The 17,670-nt window shown below is 38.5% G+C and overlaps 1 protein-coding gene across 2 annotated transcripts in view; it reads right to left on the bottom strand.

Annotated features, from left to right (window-relative positions):
* BMPR2 (bone morphogenetic protein receptor type 2) overlaps positions 1-17,670 on the bottom strand; it is a 195,677-nt gene that overhangs the window by 98,880 nt on the left and 79,127 nt on the right. For both annotated transcript variants that reach the window (XM_002812753.6, XM_063712969.1), the window contains exons 2-3: positions 2,925-3,095; positions 515-685 (exon numbers count right to left, since the gene is read on the bottom strand). In XM_002812753.6, coding sequence (XP_002812799.1) covers positions 515-685; positions 2,925-3,095 — 342 coding nt within the window. The remainder of the gene's footprint in view (positions 1-514; positions 686-2,924; positions 3,096-17,670) is intronic.

The raw sequence follows: 17,670 nt of genomic DNA, 5'->3' as shown, positions 1-17,670 counted from the left end.
CTGGCCAGTACTATATTTTACCAAAGTTATTTAGTAATATATTGATGCCTTGGAAGTCCTGGTGCATCTCTTTCGGATTTCAGGTGTTTGCCAGATGTAATCTTATGATGCTGGAACTCTACCTCTCACTCCTATCAACTTTGAATTTTTTTTTTTCTTTTAGGTTCACTCTTGTTGCCCAGGCTGGAGTTCAATGGCGCAATCTTGGCTCACTGCAACCTCTGCCTCCCAGGTTCAAGCAATTCTCCTGTCTCAGCCTCCTGAGTAGCTGGGATTACATGCGCCTACCACTACACCCGGCTAATTTTTTACTTTTGGTAGAGACGGGATTTCACTAGGCTGGTCTCAAACTCCTGACCTCAGGTGATCCACCCACCTCGGCCTCCCAAAGTGCTGGGATTACAGGCATGAGCCATCACGCCTGGCTTCAACCTTGAATGTTTTTTATGTTTTTTTATATTTTGCAAATCTTTGGAGAAAGGAAATACAAAGAAAAGTTGGTTACTTTACTTACTGAGTGGTGTTGTGTCAGGAGGTGGAAAATTCTCAGTAAAGTTGACATTACATAAATCTGTGCTACAACAGCAGAAACGGTATGTTCCATTCTGAATTGAGGGAGGAGTGGTAGTTACTACACATTCTTCATAGTGACACTCTTGGGGATCTCCAATGTGAGACCAACATCCTATAAATCAATATGAATACAAAAAAGGAGACAATATGATAAAACTAAGAGAAAAACAACAAACTAAGCAGTAATTTCAACAAATGTGACAGCACGTGTAAGCTATGAAACAGTTTTGCAAATCAACAGGAAACATATTTTTAAGAAACAGAAAAATAGTAAAGGATACCAAAGACATTTCATGGGGGGGAAAAGGCCACCAAAAAAGGTTTAACTGCATGATTAATCTAAGAATTATTTATTTATTTACTGAGGCGGAGTTTCACTCTTGTTGCCCAGGCTAAAGTGCAATGGCACGATCTCAGCTCACTGCAGTCTCCACCTCCCGAGTTCAAGCGATTCTCCTACCTTAGCCTCCCGAGTAGCTGGGATTACAGGCATGTGCCACCACCATGCCCAGCTAATTTTGTATTTTTAGTAGAGATGGGGTTTCTCCATGTTGGTCAGGCCGGTCTCAAACTCCTGACCTCAGGTGATCTGCCTGCCTCGGCCTCCCAAAGTGCTGGGATTACAGGTGTGAGCCACTGCACCCAGCTAATCGAAGAATTATTAAAGCAAGAGTAAGGTTTCATTTTTGTCTATACCAAATATATTGTTCTAGGTTTAAAAAATAATATGGCTGGGCACGGTGGCTCACACCTAGAATCCCAGCACGTTGGGAAGCCAAAGCAGGAGGATCACTTGAGCCCAGGAATTTGAGACTGGCCTGGGCAACACAGCCATACCACATCTTGACAAACACTTAAAAATTAGCTGGAAATGGTGGTGCCTGGTTGTGGTCCTACTGACTTGGGAGGATTGCTTGAGCCCAGGAGGTCAAGTTTGCAGTGAGTCATGAATGTGCCACTGCACTCTATCCTGAGTAAGAGTGACATTCTGTCTCAAAAATAAAATAACAAATAAATAAATAATATATATCAGAAAAATGGCTGGGCGCGGTGGCTCATGCCTGTAATCCCAGCACTTTGGGAGGCCGAAGTGGGCGGATCATGAGGGTCAGGAGATCGAGACCACCCTGGCCAACATGGCAAAACCCTATCTCCACTAAGAATACAAAAATTAGCTGGGCGTGGTGGTGCGCACCTGTAGTCCCAGCTACTTGGCAGGCTGAGGCAGGAGAATCGCTTGAACCCGGGAGGCGGAGGTTGCAGTGAGCCGAGATCCCACCATTGCACTCCAGCCTGGGTGACAATGCGAGACTCCATCTCAAAAAATAAAAAATAAAAAAATAAAAATGATTCAGTAACACAGACACCTTCATACAGTGTTAGAGGGAATATAAATGAACAGTACTTTTAGAAAGCCACATGGAAATTTTTATACAGTCTTTAAAATGTTGATATATCTTATAACCTAATAATTCTACATCAAGGGATATATTTCAAGAAACAATCACATACAATCAAAAAATTATGTTTAAAGTTGTTCACTGAACAACTGTGTTTTACTATGCATTACAGTGAAAACATGAAAATAACATAATGTCTACCAATAGAATAAGCTGTAAGTAAACTATGATACATATATACAATGATATGTTGTGCAAAAGTTAAAAAGGTTTTCAGAGATTCTTTAAAGACATGGAAAAATGCTTATAATTAAGGTGGAGAAAACTGGATATGAAATTGTTTATACAGTATGTTCCTAATTTTTTTTTTTTTTTTTTTGAGACAGAGTCTCGCTCTGTCGCTCAGGCTGGAGTGCAGTGGTGGGATCTCGGCTCACTGCAAGCTCTGCCTCCCAGCTTCATGTCATTCTCCTGCTTCAGCCTGTAGCTGGGACTACAGGCGCCCGCCACCATGCCCGGCTAATTTTCTGTATTTTCAGTAGAGACGGGGTTTCACCGCGTTAGCCAGGCTGGTCTCGATCTCCTGACCTCGTGATCCACCCACCTCGGCCTCCCAAAGTGCTGGGATTACAGGCGTGAGCCACCGCACCTGGCCAGTAAAAATATTTTTAAAGAGTATATTATTGTAGACTTTTGTTTTCCTTGTAGTTCTCTATATATTCCAAAATTCATAGAACGGGCATGTATAACATTATAAGAAAGATGTTTTTAAAATAATCTAAAAATAAATAGCCTTTTATAAATTTGGGGCTTGTGGATACACCTGGCTTTATATATACACTTTTAAATTCACTGTTTTTCTGAACAGGATTTTAATATACTTCCATGTCCTTTTTAGATAAATATCAATTGTATAAAACAGTCATTTCAGGTAAGGAAAGTATCACTTGCCTTGTTTTACAAGATTTATGTCCCCTTTTGATTTCTCCCAAAGGCCATAGCAGGTGCTACCTTTTGAGCATAATATTGTCCCATTTTCATGAGAGATTCTACTCTCACCTATCCCAAGGTCTTGCTGATATGGATCTTTAAATGCACATAGCCGTTCTTGATTCTGCGAAGCTAAAATAAAGGAAATAAAGGAATGACAAAATATTATTACATAAAATCTTTGTCTTATCTGAATGACTTCATAAATTTCCCTACTAAATTATTTGAATTGAAATCTTTAAATAAATTTGTAATTTTACATTCAATGACGTTCTTCTGTTCATGAATTCATTTGTAAACTCCAAACAAGAAGGAAATTTTAAAATTCTCATTTCCCAAAAGCAATCCCCTCGTACTCAAATTATTCTCACCACTCTTGCTTTTATTAAATAATTTTGGTGTCCAAATAAAGAAATATCATCAAAGAAAATGTCCATGTTCAAAATTACCAAGTCTTCAAAACAAACCTAGAAGGCTGAATAATTCTGGAAATTGCATAGTACTTACTTTTATCATATTTTATAGTCAGTTATACAAAGTTACATACATAATTAGGTATGGTAAACTAATGATACAAAGAGTAACTATGAATGGGTACATGGTTTCTTTTTAGGGTATATATATGTTCTAAAATTAAACTGTGGTAATCATTGCACAAGTCTGTACATTTGCAAAAAAAAAATAACTGAATTGTTCACTTAAATTGAGTGAACTTCAGGTATAAACTATACTTCAATAAAAAAAAAATTCTTTCTTTTTTTTTTCTTTTTGTTTTTTTTTTTTTTGAGACAGAGTTTCGCTCTTGATGCCCAGGCTGGAGTGCAATGGCGCAATCTTGCCTCACTGCAACCTCTGCCTCCTGGGTTCAAGCGATTCTCTTGCCTCAGCCTCCTGAGTAGCTGGCATTACAGGCATGTGCCACCACGCCTGGCTAATTTTGAATTTTTAGTAGAGATGGGGTTTCTCCATGTTGGTCAGGCTGGTCCCGAACTCTCGACCTCAGATGATCCACCCAACTAGGCCTCCAAAAGTGCTGGGATTACAGGCGTGAGCCACCATGCACGACCAAAAAAATTACTTTCTGTTATTCAAATTATCAATATAATAACCAGAAGAAGAAATGCTCAATAGACTTATCCTAAAAGGACAACCTAATGTACTTTTAATGCCAATCTTTCTCCACACACGTAATCCGATTTAACTAATTTTTGTAGAACATTTGCCACATAATTTATCAGCTAATAAATATTTACCAACATTGCTGAGAATACTAAAGTAAAAGGTTATCGAAAGCAATATCTGATCTATTTCATTTCTTACAGTAGGCTTTCCTAATGTGTTTGACTAGCCAAAATAATAGTCTAATACACTTGGCCAATATATTCCTTGGGGGCTTCTGACTTGTTTCTTTATTTTGGATGTGTACCTTTAGTATGGCTTAATTCATACGCACCATAGCACTGAGGCTGATTTATTTAAATAATGTTTCTGAACAAAACTAATAACTAAATTCTGGAGATGAAATTAACCAACAATAATAAGAAAACTTAAAAGTTTTGTAGATGCTGGTCTTTTATCAATAGTTTAAATATTCTAGACATAATTCACAGGATTAGAACACTGACAAGAACTTTAGTGTCAGCCGATCAATCTGTCCATTTTATAAATGATTATATAGTGAAAAGCTTCACTCACACCCTTGTTCCCATTTGTCCATTCCAATGTTCCCCTCCTTCCACCCCAGGAAACCACTGTTCTTGGTTACTCAGGCATCCTTTCAAACTTTACCATTACATATTTTCTAAATACATAATATTTACATATTTATAAATGAAGAGATTGGGTTAAGTAAAGGCAATGCATAAAAATAGAACCTCTTAAAGGAGTTTTGAACATAAAACTGGTAATACAACTGAAAAAATCCAATGTTGGCCAGGCGCAGTGGCTCACACCTGTAATCCCAGGCACTTTGGGAGGCCAAGGCGGGTAGATCAACTGAGGTCAGGATTCGAGACCAGCCTGGCTAACATGGTGAAACCCTGTTTCTACTAAAAATACAAAAAATTAGCCAGGCATGGTGGTGTACGCCTGTAATTCCAGCTATTCAGGAGCTGAGGCAAGAGAATCACATGAACCTGGGAGGTGTAGGTTGCAGTGAGCTGAGATCGCACCATTGCACTCCAGTTTGGGCAACAAGAGCAAACCTCTACCTCAAAAAAAAAAACCCCCCAAAAAAAACCAAAACCATAAGGGCCTGTGGATAGTTGAGCATTTTTAAAAAAAAGTATAGTTAAAAAAAAAACAAAAAAGGTATGGAGTGGTTTATCCCAGATATGCAAGCCTGGTTCAATATTCAAAAAATCAATTAATGTGCTCTATTAACACCCTGAGTACAAATTAATAGATAAACAGTGGTTACTAGGCTGGGCAAGGTGGCTCACGCCTGTAATCCCAGCACTTTGGGAGGCAGAGGCTGGCAGATCACGAGGTCAGGAGTTTGAGACCAGCCAGGCCAACATGGTGAAACCCCGTCTCCACTAAAAATACAAAAATTAGCCGGGCGTGCAGGCGCATGCCTGTAATCCCAGCTACTCAGAAGGCTGAGGCAGGAGAATCAGTTGAACCCAGGAGGCAGTGAGCCGAGACCACACCATTGCACTCCAGCCTGGGCGACACAGCAAGACGTCATCTCAAAAAAAAAAAAAAAAAAAAAAAAATAGTGGTTCCTAATTTTGGCAGGACTGCATGCAAGGGAGAAGAATTTGGAAATGTGTGGAAGTGGTATTTTACTTTGTTTTGGTTTACCTGTCAAAATGCCTGAAGCATTTTCACTGGCTTTTAATCCAGTCCCCAGGAGAATTAAATATTCTAATATACAAATAGCTTTGCAGGTGGAAGGACCATCTCTTCAAAATGCTATCCCAACCACATACGGGAAACAACAAAGAAAATGTATACTATACACATATGTAACAAACCTGCACGTTGTGCACAGTACCCTAGAACTTAAAGTATAATAATTAAAAAAAAAGAAATTGAATGATAAAAAAAAGAAAAAAAGTATATTATGATTTCTTACCTTTAAAAAGATAAGAAAAATACAATAAAATATAAATTATGCAGATATGTTTGTGGAATAACTAAGAAAATGTCAAAGGGATGTCATTTTTTCTTTTTCTTATCATTAGCTAAACAACTGAATCCAGTCAATTCTTATTCTCAATTGAACTGCTGCTTCTGATTTAAAACTCTCAATTTTCTAGCTTCCCCTTCTTCCTGGAATTATCATTTTTGTTCAAAACTGTTTGCACAGGTCATTATGAGCATTATATTTTCGGAGGTGAAGCTTGATTTTAGTTCCTTTTCAACAACCTAGGAAGATTAGACAAGCTTATTGATGTTCTTTTATTCAACAAACATACTAGCATGTATCTAAGTATTGTTTTTTTTGAGACGGAGTCTTGCTCTGCTGCCCAGGCTGGAGTGCAGCGGCATGATCTCGACTCACTGCAACCTCCGTCTCCCGGGTTCAAGCCATTCTCCTGCCTCAGCCTCCCAAGTAGCTGGGATTACAGGCATGCACCACCACGCCCGGCTAATTTTGTATTTTTAGTAGAGACGAGGTTTCATGCTGGCCAAGCTGGTCTCAAACTCCTGACCTCAGGTGATCCACCCACCTTGGCCTCCCAAAGTGCTGGGATTACAGGCATGAGCCACTGCACTTGGCCTGTTCTCTTTTTATTATATGTGTTTTTGATAATCAATACTTTCAATATAAAAAGTTTGGTGTGGCGGAGTGCGGCGTCTCGTGCCTGTAACCCAACACTTTGGGAGGCTGAGGCAGAAGGACTGCTTGAGGCCAGGAGTTTGCACCAGCCCGGGCAACACAGTAAGGTCCCCACAAGGAATTAAAAAATTTTTAAATATGGTAGTGCATGCCTGCAGTCCCAGCTACTTGGGAGGCTGAGGCAGAAGGATAGCTGGAGCCCAGGAGTTCAGGGCTGTGGTGAACTATGGCACCACTGCACCCTAGAGTCTGGGTTACTAGGGCAATACTGTACCCTATCCTGGGTGACAGAGTGATACCCTATCTCTTAAAAAAAAAAAAAAAAAAAAGTTCGGTCTTTTCTCAGGTCAGGAAAATAATATTAATTTATGCTCTATTAACTGTTTTCATTCATTTTTCTTACGTCTTTTTTTGGAAATGACGACATGGATCCATATTATATTATGGATATATGATAATGGATCCATGGTCTCCAAAATTAGCACATTCTCTTTTATCATTCTCATTGTTTCCTCTGCTTCTGTGAGGGTTTCTCAAGGTGTTCTTCCAATCCTCTTATTCAATTTTGTACTACAATGTCTGTTCTTTACTTCCTTTAGCGGTAATTTTATTTTTTCTATTGATTTTTTAGTTTAGCTTGAAATCCTTCAAGATATCAGTACAGTATGCTCTTCCTCTCTGTTTCAAAAATATTCTCAAAGTTTTCTTTTTCTCCATAGCATGGATATTCTAATGTCAAATGCCAAAAAATTTAAACACTGGGCTTTTTTAGTTTAATTTCAAGTAATTTTCAGATGTAGAATCAACCTTTAAGAATTCTTTTTTATGGCTGCATAGTATTCCATGGTGTATATTTACCACATTTTCTTTATCCAGATTACCACTGATAGGCATTTAGATTGATTCTACGTCTTTGTTATTGTGAACAGTGCTGCAACAAACATACACGTGCATGTGTCCAAAATGGCTGAATTAATTTAGACTCCCACCAACAGTGTATAAGTGTTCCTTTTTCTCCACAACCTTCCTGGCATATGTTATTTTTTGACTTTTTGATAATAGCCATTTTGACCAGTGTGAGATGATATATCATTGTGACTTTGATTTGCATTTCTCTAATGATCAGTGATACTGAGCCGTTTTTTCATATAATTGTTGGCCACATGCATGTCTTCTTTTGAAAACTATCTATTTCCTTTGCCCACTTTTTAATGGGGTTGCTTTCTTCTTGTAAATTTGTTTAAGCTCCTTACAGATGCTAGTTATTACACCTTTGTCAGATGCATAGTTTGCAAAAATTTACTCCCATTTTGTAGGCTGTCTGTTTACCCTGTTGACAGTTTCTTTTGCCGTGCAGAAGCTCTTATGTTTAATTAAATCTTGTTTTGCTTTTGTTTTTTGTTTTGCTTTTACTTTTGTTGCAATTGCTTTTGGCATTGTCATGAAAACTTTGCCTGTTCCTATGTCCAGAATGGTATTGCCTAGGTTGTCTTCCAGAATTTGTATGGTTTTGGGGCCATTATCCTTAGCAAACTAATACAGGAACAGAAAACCAAACACCACAGGTTCTCACTTATAAGTGGGAGATAAATGATGAAAACACATGGACACATAGAGGGGAACCCCACACACTGGGGCCAGCAAAGGGTGGAGGGTGGGAGGAGGGAGAGGATCAGGAAAAATAACTAATGAAATACTAAGCTTAATACCTGGGTGATGAAACAATCTGTACAACAAACCCCCATGACAAAAGTTTACATATATAACAAACCTGCACATGTACCCCTGAACTTAAAAGTTAAATTTAAAGAAAATTCTTAATAAGGTTCTATTTCTTGTGATGTATAATTTCTACTATTTTTATTCAACAGGTATAGAGCTACACTGATAAATCATTTTTGCCAAAGTTGTACAAAAATATAGATGTTTGCCAAACAACTAAAAGTAGGTAAAAAGAGGAGTGTGAGGGTTGTGAAAGTGAGCTGCCAAATGGTAGCTGACAAAAAGTTTGTTAAACAAGTATAACCAAAAAACTATATCCAAAAAACTATAACTTTAGAAAAGAAGAGAGTACACTCAATCAGAGGAAGGCTTAAAGGAGAAAAATAAAAAGGATTTTCAGCAGAGAGACAGTATAAAAACAACTTTATATTTGGCAGCAGGACATCTTACTTTCTCACTGCAACATTCTGAGAACAGTCTACACTTTTTCTGTCTCAAAGATACTGCACGCAAGGTAGGTCCATAAATGTAAAACTCTAGAAACTGTACACAATTATGAAGAACAGCTTTTCAAATTAACTCTATAAAAACTTTTTAGAACCTAGTGATAACCAATTTATACACAGGGAAGATTTGGCAGGGATAAAAATTGTAATTATAAATAAGTTTGTTTATAGGCAGATACAAATTGAAGTCCCAAATGTATAAGAAAATTGGGTTAGAGAATGCAAAAACTACACGTCAAATAAAAAGAAAGCCATCTTTTTGAATAAAGAAAAATGTGCACATTAAAAAACAATCACCACTGGTTATCATCTACTCTAAACATCTGTTAAACTCAGAGCTATAGAAAGGATAAAGAGGACAATTTGACAGAATACAGCAGAGGCCAAATTCTAACTGAGCACACTAACAAAGATAGACTATAAGAGAATTAAGCATTTAATTTAAAAAAAAAAATTTTTTTTTGAGACAGGGTCTCACTCAGTAATATTGCCCAGCTTGAGTGCAGTGGCACAACCTTGGCTCACTGCAACCTCCAGCTTTCAGGCTCAAGGGATCCTCCCACCTAAGTCTCCTGAGTAGCTGGGACCACAAGCACATGCCACCAAGCCCGGCTAATTTTTGTGTGTGTGTGTTTTTTGTTTGTTTGTTTTTTTGTAGAGACAAGGTCTTGCTATGCTGCCCAGGCTGGTCACAAACTCCTGGACTCAAGTGATCCTCCTGCCTTGGCCTCCCGAAGTGCTGGGATTGCAGGAGTGAGCCACAGCACCTGGCTCAAAAATTTTTTTAATATTATATATATGGCAAATAAATGCTTTAAACAAAAAGTATCACTATACAGAATTGTCCATGTGTTACCATATCATTTAAACCGAAGTTGTTCAATCATTTACTTGAAAAACAAGTAAAGTCTGGGCATGGTGGCTCACACCTGTAATCCCAGCACTTTGGGACGCCAAAGTGGGCAGATCACCTGAGGTCAGGAGTTCAAGACCAGCTTGGCCAAAATGGAGAAACCCTGTCTCTACTAAAAACTACAAAAATTACCCGAGCGTGGTGGCGTGTGCCTGTCATCTCAGCTACTTGGGAGGCTGAGGCAGGAGAATCGCTTGAACCCCAGAGGCGGAGGTTGCAGTGAGCCAAGATCACACCATTGCACTCCAATCTGGGTGACAGAGCGAAACTCCATTTCAAAAAAAACAAAAAACAAAAAAAGTCAAACTTGCAATCTATGTCTTGTCCTTTGAGTAGAAGTGTCTCATTCTATTATATGATGTTGGGGGAAAAAAATGAAAGTATGACACAGAAAAATTAGCATAGGTTTCCAAAGATTTTAATGGCTTATCTATAATACTCTCTCTCTCTCTCTCTATATATATATATAATCTTGCTAAAAATAATATAAAATATCTTTATATTATTGCTTGCTAAAAATAATCTATCTTTATGTCATTTTTCTGTTTCTTCTTTTATTCTAAAAAAAGTCATTATAAATCTATATTGATGAAGAAATCACTAGAAATAGATAATAGTCATGAAAAATTATTATATCATGTTCAAGATAAATGAGCTATATTAAGGCTGGGCACACACAAAAAAACCCTTAATCATCTGAAGCAATGAATAACTGAAACACGATATGACAGCTACAGTATGCAAAACCCAAACATATATAAGGCTATTTATTATTCTAACTCAAAATCTTATTACATGAGGCTTAATCTCATTCATTGTTTTGGATCAGATGCTAATACTAGTGTCTCTCAATAGATAGATGATTGATAGGTAGGTAGGTAGATAGATAATAAATCTGTTTTGAAAATATGGTCAATTTGGCAGACAACAGTATATGGGTTATTGGAAAGGTATATCCCCTTCTAAAAATCCCAAGGCACTTTAAAAAAAAGAAAGGAGTGAAAAAAGGAAAGAATACAGGTTCAACTTACACATTTATATACAGTTATTAGGAGAGTTCACACTATTGTGTGTCTTCTAAGAGATACCCACATATGAAGCTCTGTATACTGTACAGTTTACGTGCAATCTCCACACTCGGGTTCACTGTGAGTAGCAGAGATATATGAAAGGGCTTTGAAGAGTGCTATACAGTCTGGACACGGTGGCTCATGCCTGTAATCCCAGCACTTTGGGAGGCCGAGGCTGGTGAATTACCAGAGGTCAGGAGTTCAAGACCAGCCTGACCAATATGGTGAAACCCCATCTCTTCTAAAAATACAAAAATTAGCCGGGTGCGGTGACACACGCCTATAGTCCCAGCTACTTGGGAGGCTAAGGCAGAAGAATTGCTTGAACTCAGGAGGCAGAGGTTGCAGTGAGCTAAGATCGTGCCACTGTACTCCAGCCTAGGCAACATAGCGAGACTCCCTCTGAAAAAAAAAAAAAGAAAGAAAGAAAGAAAGAAAGAAAAGTGCTATATAAATAGAACCAATTGGTCGGGCGCAGTGATTTGCGCCTGTAATCCCAGCAGTTTGGGAGGTCGAGATGGGCGGATCATGAGGTCAGGAGTTTAAGACCAGCCTGACCAACATGGTGAAACCCCATCTCTACTAAAAGTACAAAACTTAGCTGGGCGTGGTGGTGGGCACCTGTAATCCCAGCAACTTGGGAGGCTGAGGCAGGAGAATCATTTGAACCCGGGAGGCAGAGGTTGCAGTAAGCCGAAATTGCGCCATTGCACTCCAGCCTGGGCGACACGGCAAGACTTCATCTCAAAACAAAAACAAAAACAAAAAAAAACATAGTATCTTTGTGATGAGATCTGAAACAGGTAATTAGCAATACTACTTTACTTTTTTTTTTTTTTTCTTTTTTGAGATGGAGTCTCGCTCTGTTGCCCAGGCTGGAGTACAGTGGCGCAATCTTGGCTCACTGCAAGCTCTGCCTCCCGGGTTCACACCATTCTCCTGCCTCAGCCTCCCAAGTAGCTGGGACTACAGGCGCCCACCACCATGCCCAGCTAATTTTTTGTATTTTTAGTAGAGACAGGGTTTCACTGTGTTAGCCAGGATGGTCTCAATCTCCTGACCTCATGATCTGCCCACCTCGGCCTCCCAAAGTGCTGGGATTACAGGCGTGAGCCACCGCGCCCAGCAATACTACTTTAAGATAAAAAGTACACAAAAGAACATACCATGAAAATAATCCAAAAACACTTTAAAATAAAACTAATCATTTTGGGCCAAAAAACACTTTAAAATAAAACTAATCACTCCTCATAAACAAAAAACTCTCCACTTCTTAATGTTCATTATAATGGATTTTTACTAAGGAAAGCAGACTTCAAGTAAGACACAATCACAGCATTGTTTCTCACTCAAAATAAGACTAACGTCTTTTGTGTGATCAATAGCTATCATGACAGACTTCCATATACTATGTATCAGCACAATCCAATATAATTTTCTGTGAAATGGAAATATTCTATAATCTACATTGTCTAATACAGTAACCAGTAGTCATATTTTTTTATTTTTCTTTTTTTAGATAGAGATGGGGTCTGGCTATGTTGCCCAGTCTGGTCTCAATCTCCTGGGCTCAACCAATCCTCCTAACTTGGCCTCCCAAAGTGCTGGGATTACAGGTGTGAACCATCACTCTCAGTCACCTTATTTGGATATTAAGCACTTGAAATACAGCTAGTGTGACTGAGGAACTGAATTTTTAGTATTGTTTTAATTTCAATTAATTGCAATGTAAATTTAAATAGCCACTGCTATAAGACTTAAAATTGTGTCCCCCTCAAATTCACATACTGAAACCCTAACCCACAATATGATGTTATTTGGACATGGAGCCTCTGGAGGTAACTAGGTTTCAAGGATGTCATGAGATAGGATTAGTACCCTATAAGAACAGACACTGCAGAGCTTGCTTCGTCTCTCTGTGCTATGTGAGGACACAGAGAGAAGGTGGCCATCCGCAAGCCAGGAATACAGCCCTTACCAGGGATCCAAATCATCTAGCACCTTGATCTTGGACTTCCCAGCTTCCAGAGCTGTGAAAAAATAAATTGCGGTTGTTTCAAGACATCGAGTCTATTGTATTTTGTTGTGGCAGTCCAAGCCAACTAATATAACCACGTGTCTCTAGTGCTATTTTAGATAGTGCAGCTCTAGTTTATATAAATATACTAAGCATTATATATAAACAAAATTCTCAAATTGTAATCACGTTTTGGTTTTGTCCATTAAAGCCCAACTGTAAATTGTTCTGATAATCTGCTTCTCCTAAAAGACTTCCTCCTCACAGACTCAGAGCAAGTACTATAAATGAGTGCTCAATAACGTAACAAGTTACTAGATAACAAGTAACAAGTAACTAGATAAGTTAGTAGGTAAGTTACTTGGTTATAGACTATTACCAAAAATCAAATACCAGGCCTCTTGGCTTTATCCCCAATTTACTTCCAGCAAGTAGCCTTCTCTTACATAAATGGGAATTTAAAACTTTAGTATTCCAGTAGCATCTGGATATTTAAATTCTACATATTCACGGCTGGGTGCAGTGGCTCACCCCAGTAATCTCAGCACTTTGGGAGGCCAAGGTGGGCGGATCGCTTGAGCTCAAGAGTTCGAGACCAGCCTGGGCAACATGGCAAAACCCTATCTCTACCAAAAATACAAAAAATTAGCCAGGTGTGGTGGTTTGTGCCTGTAGTCCCAGCTACTTGGGAGGCTGGGGTGGGAGGATCACTTGAGCCCGGGAGGTGGTGATTGCAGTAACCCGAGTTCACGCCACTGCACTCCAGCTTGGGTGACAGAGTGAGACCCTGTCTCAAAAACAAAAATTAAAAATAAATTTTTTTACTTATTCAGAAATAAGAAAATAATAAAATGAGGAGTGGTCCTAGTCTTACTGCAATATTTTACTCGCCTTCTTGATAGCATCTCTTACTAAAAATTTTTTAATTTTTGGGGGTACATAGTAGGTATATATGAGGTACATGAAATATTCTGATACAGACATGCAATGAGTTAACAATCACATCAGGGTAAATGGCATATGCATCCCCTTAAGCATTTATTCTTTGTATTACAAACAATCCAATTATACTCTATTAGTTATTTTAATGTACAATAAATTATTGTTGACTGTAGTCACCTTGTGCTATCAAATATTAGATCTTATTCATCCCATCTAATTATACTTTTGTACCCATTAACCATCCCCAGTTCTGCCCTGTCCTTACCCCCTCTGCCACTACTCTTCTCAGCCTCTGTTAACCATCTTTCTACTCTGTATCTCCGTGAGTTCAATTGTTTTAATTTTGAGCTCCCACAAACAAGTAAGAACATGCAAAATTTGTCTTTCTGTGCCTAGCTTATTTCACTTAACATAATGTCCTCCAATCCATGTTGTTGCAAATAACAGAATCTCATTCTTTTTTATGGTTGAATAGTACTCCATTGTGTATATGTACCACATTTTCTTTATTCATTCACCTGTTGATGGACACTTAGGTTGCTTCCAAATCTTGGCTATTGTGAACAATGGTGAAGTAAACAGGGGAGTGCAAACATCTCTTTGATATACTGATTTCCTTCCTTTTGGGTATATACTTAGTATTACTAAAAATTATTATTAAAAGTAATAGAATTTTAAATAATGGGCAGAATTTCTGATAATGAAGGGACTATAAAGAATTTACTCAAAAAAAAGACAGTATATATTAAACTGCAATGATAAGATCCACAATTTGATCATGTCACGTCCTTGCTTGAAACATTTTAGTGATTTCCTACCATCTTCAGAAAAATTTCCAAAATCCTTAAGATGTTGTACAAGGACCTACATAATCTAGAAACTCCAAATCCCTCCAGCTTCATCCAGATAGCACACATAAAGTACCATTCTCTTTTTCACATCAAGGCCTTCATGCATTCTGTTCTCTTTACCTGGAGTGCCTCATTTATTTACTTTCTGTTCCTCTTAAACATTTCTCTGAAGACTCCTACTCTAATTACCCCAGACCACTGAGGCAGGATCCCCTATCACATACTTCCATAACATTCTATACTTATTCACACAATCCCCATACTTCTTACTACTTGTAAATGTGCTTAGCTTGTTCATTAAAGTATAAGCTAAAATAAGAGCAGGGGCTGAGTCCTTGTTCACCATTGTGTTTTTAGCACATGGCATTATACTTGGCATTCAACAAGTATTTATTGAATAAGTAAATGATTGATGTGCTTCTTTCCCCTAATTTTTGCCACTAATAAGAACTATTAGAACCAATTATTTTAAGAGACAGGGTCTTGCTATGTTGCCCAGGCTGGACTTGAACTCCTGGGCTCAAGTGATCCTCCTGCCTTGGTCTCTGGAATAGTTGGGACTATAGGCACAAGCCACAATGCCTGACTACTAGAACCAATCTTTCTTATTAATGAAAACCAAAAACAAAACAGGAAAATGAAATCATATATCACACAAAAACTCATACAATCGCAATTTATTTACAATATGTAAACAACTGTTCATAAATTGGTGATGAACAAAATGTGATACATCCACATAAGTTACTACTCAGCAACAAAAGGAATAGATTATGTAACAATATGGATAAATATCAAAAACATTGTTCAGAGCAAAAGACATCACACACAAGTGCACATAGATTCCATTCATATGAAATGCTAGAGAATACGAAGTAATCTAAAGCAGATCAGTCATTGCCTGGTACTAAGGGCAAGGGGCAAACAGAATACAAAGGGGCATAAGGAATCTTTGGGGGATGATAAAAATGTACTGTATGTTGAGTATGGTGGGGGGTTTCATGACTATTATACAATTATAAAAACTCATCAAATTGGCCAGGCGCAGTGGCTCACGACTGTAATCCCAGCACTTGGGGAGACTGAGGCAGGCGGATCACCTGAGGTCGGGAGGTTGAGACTAGCCTGACCAACATGGAGAAACCCCATCTCTACTAAAAATACACACAAAAAAAATTTAGCCAGGAGTGGTGGCTCATGACTGTAATCTCAGCTACTCCGGAGGCTGAGACAGGAGAATTGCTTGAACCTGGGAGATGGTGGTTGTGGTGAGCTGAGATCATGCCATTGCACTCCAGCCTGGGCAACAAGGGTGAAACTCTGTCTCAAAAACAACAACAACAACAACAACAAAAACTCATCAAATTGTAGTTTTTTGTTGTTGTTGTTTTGAGACAGAGTCTCGTTCTTGTCCCCCAGGCTGGAGTGCAATGGCATGATCTCGGCTCACTGCAACCTCTGCCTCCTGGGTTCATGCAATTCTCCTGCCTCAGCCACCCAAGTAGCTGGGATTACAGGCGCCTGCCACCACGCCCGGCTAATTTTTGTATTTTTAGTAGAGACGGGGTTTTGCCATGTTGGCCAGGCTGGTCTCGAACTCCTAACCTCAGGTGATCCTCCCGCCTCGGCCTCCCAAAGTGCTGGGATTACAGGCGTGAGCCACTGTGCCCGGCCCGAATTATACAGTTTTAAATAGATGCAGTTTATACCTCAATGAAGTCCATTTTTTAAAAGGCAAGACACAATATAGAGCTGAATAGGACAACATATAGTTCAGGGGAATTTAAATATTTTTCATTCATGTTATTAAAAGGTGTTATTGAGTCACAGAATCCTAGGCATAACCTATAATTGAAAAGTAGGATCTATGAGTGAATATAAATTTTCCCGTAAGTTTAACTGATAGAAATTTTTTAAGACCTTCACTGTCATTCTGTATCTAAAAATACAAGAGTCATATAACACCCATTTTTCAGTAGTTGTAATATATTTATCTGTACTGAAGAAGTCTAAATGTCTTATCTTTACCCTGGAATGAAGTTCAGGGACTAATTCTGGGCATGCTTGTGTGTTTGGCTTTGGTTTATCTAAATGTCAAAATGAACTATCTAAAATAAACAACACAGGAACCTTGCAGTAATGGGGCAAATAACTAAATAGCTGAAGCAACAGTATTCCTTTCCCAGAACACAAACTTCTCAGGACAAATACAACTGGGATTTCAGAGTAACACAAATTCTGTTATGAACTATATGAAGAACAGAGTATCTTAATCTAACATAATTGTCTCTATAAAATTTAGTGTAACTCAAATTTCTAAATTTAAGTATATAAATCAAGCAAGAGAGTCCTCTATTTCCCAATGTTATGGTGAAATCTTTTTTTTTCTTTTTTTTTTTTGAGATGGAGTTTCACTTTTGTTGCCCAGGCTGAAGTGCAATGGCGTGATCTGGGCTCACTGCAACCTCCGCCTCCCAGGTTCAAATGATTCTCCTGCCTTAGCCTCCCAAGTAGCTGGGATTACAGGCATGCGCCACCATGCCCGGCTAATTTTGTATTTTTAGTAGAGACAGGGTTTCTCCATGTTGGTCAGGCTGGTCTCAACCTCCCAACCTCAGGTGATCCACCTGCCTTGGCCTCCCAAAGTACTGGGATTGCAGGCATGAGCCACCTCGCCCAGCCCATGGTGAAATCTTTTGTAAAGCAAATAATCCTTTCAAAAATAAAATATTTATCCCTTAATTTACATATTTCTATATCCAGAATACAACATATTAAATTATCATTCTGCTGAGCATTCTCATGATGTCAGAGAAAGATCATAGTAGGAAAGAGATTAAAACCTTCATAAGGTACCTGTTCAGGATGTTCTCAAATTTGATGTTGTGTTGGGGATCCC

The sequence above is a fragment of the Pongo abelii genome, chromosome 11 (assembly GCF_028885655.2).
Source record: "Pongo abelii isolate AG06213 chromosome 11, NHGRI_mPonAbe1-v2.0_pri, whole genome shotgun sequence".
In the NCBI taxonomy this organism is placed as follows: Eukaryota; Metazoa; Chordata; class Mammalia; order Primates; family Hominidae; genus Pongo; species Pongo abelii.
The sequence above is the reverse complement of the archived record's forward strand: the minus strand, read 5'-3'. Positions and strand labels throughout refer to the sequence as shown.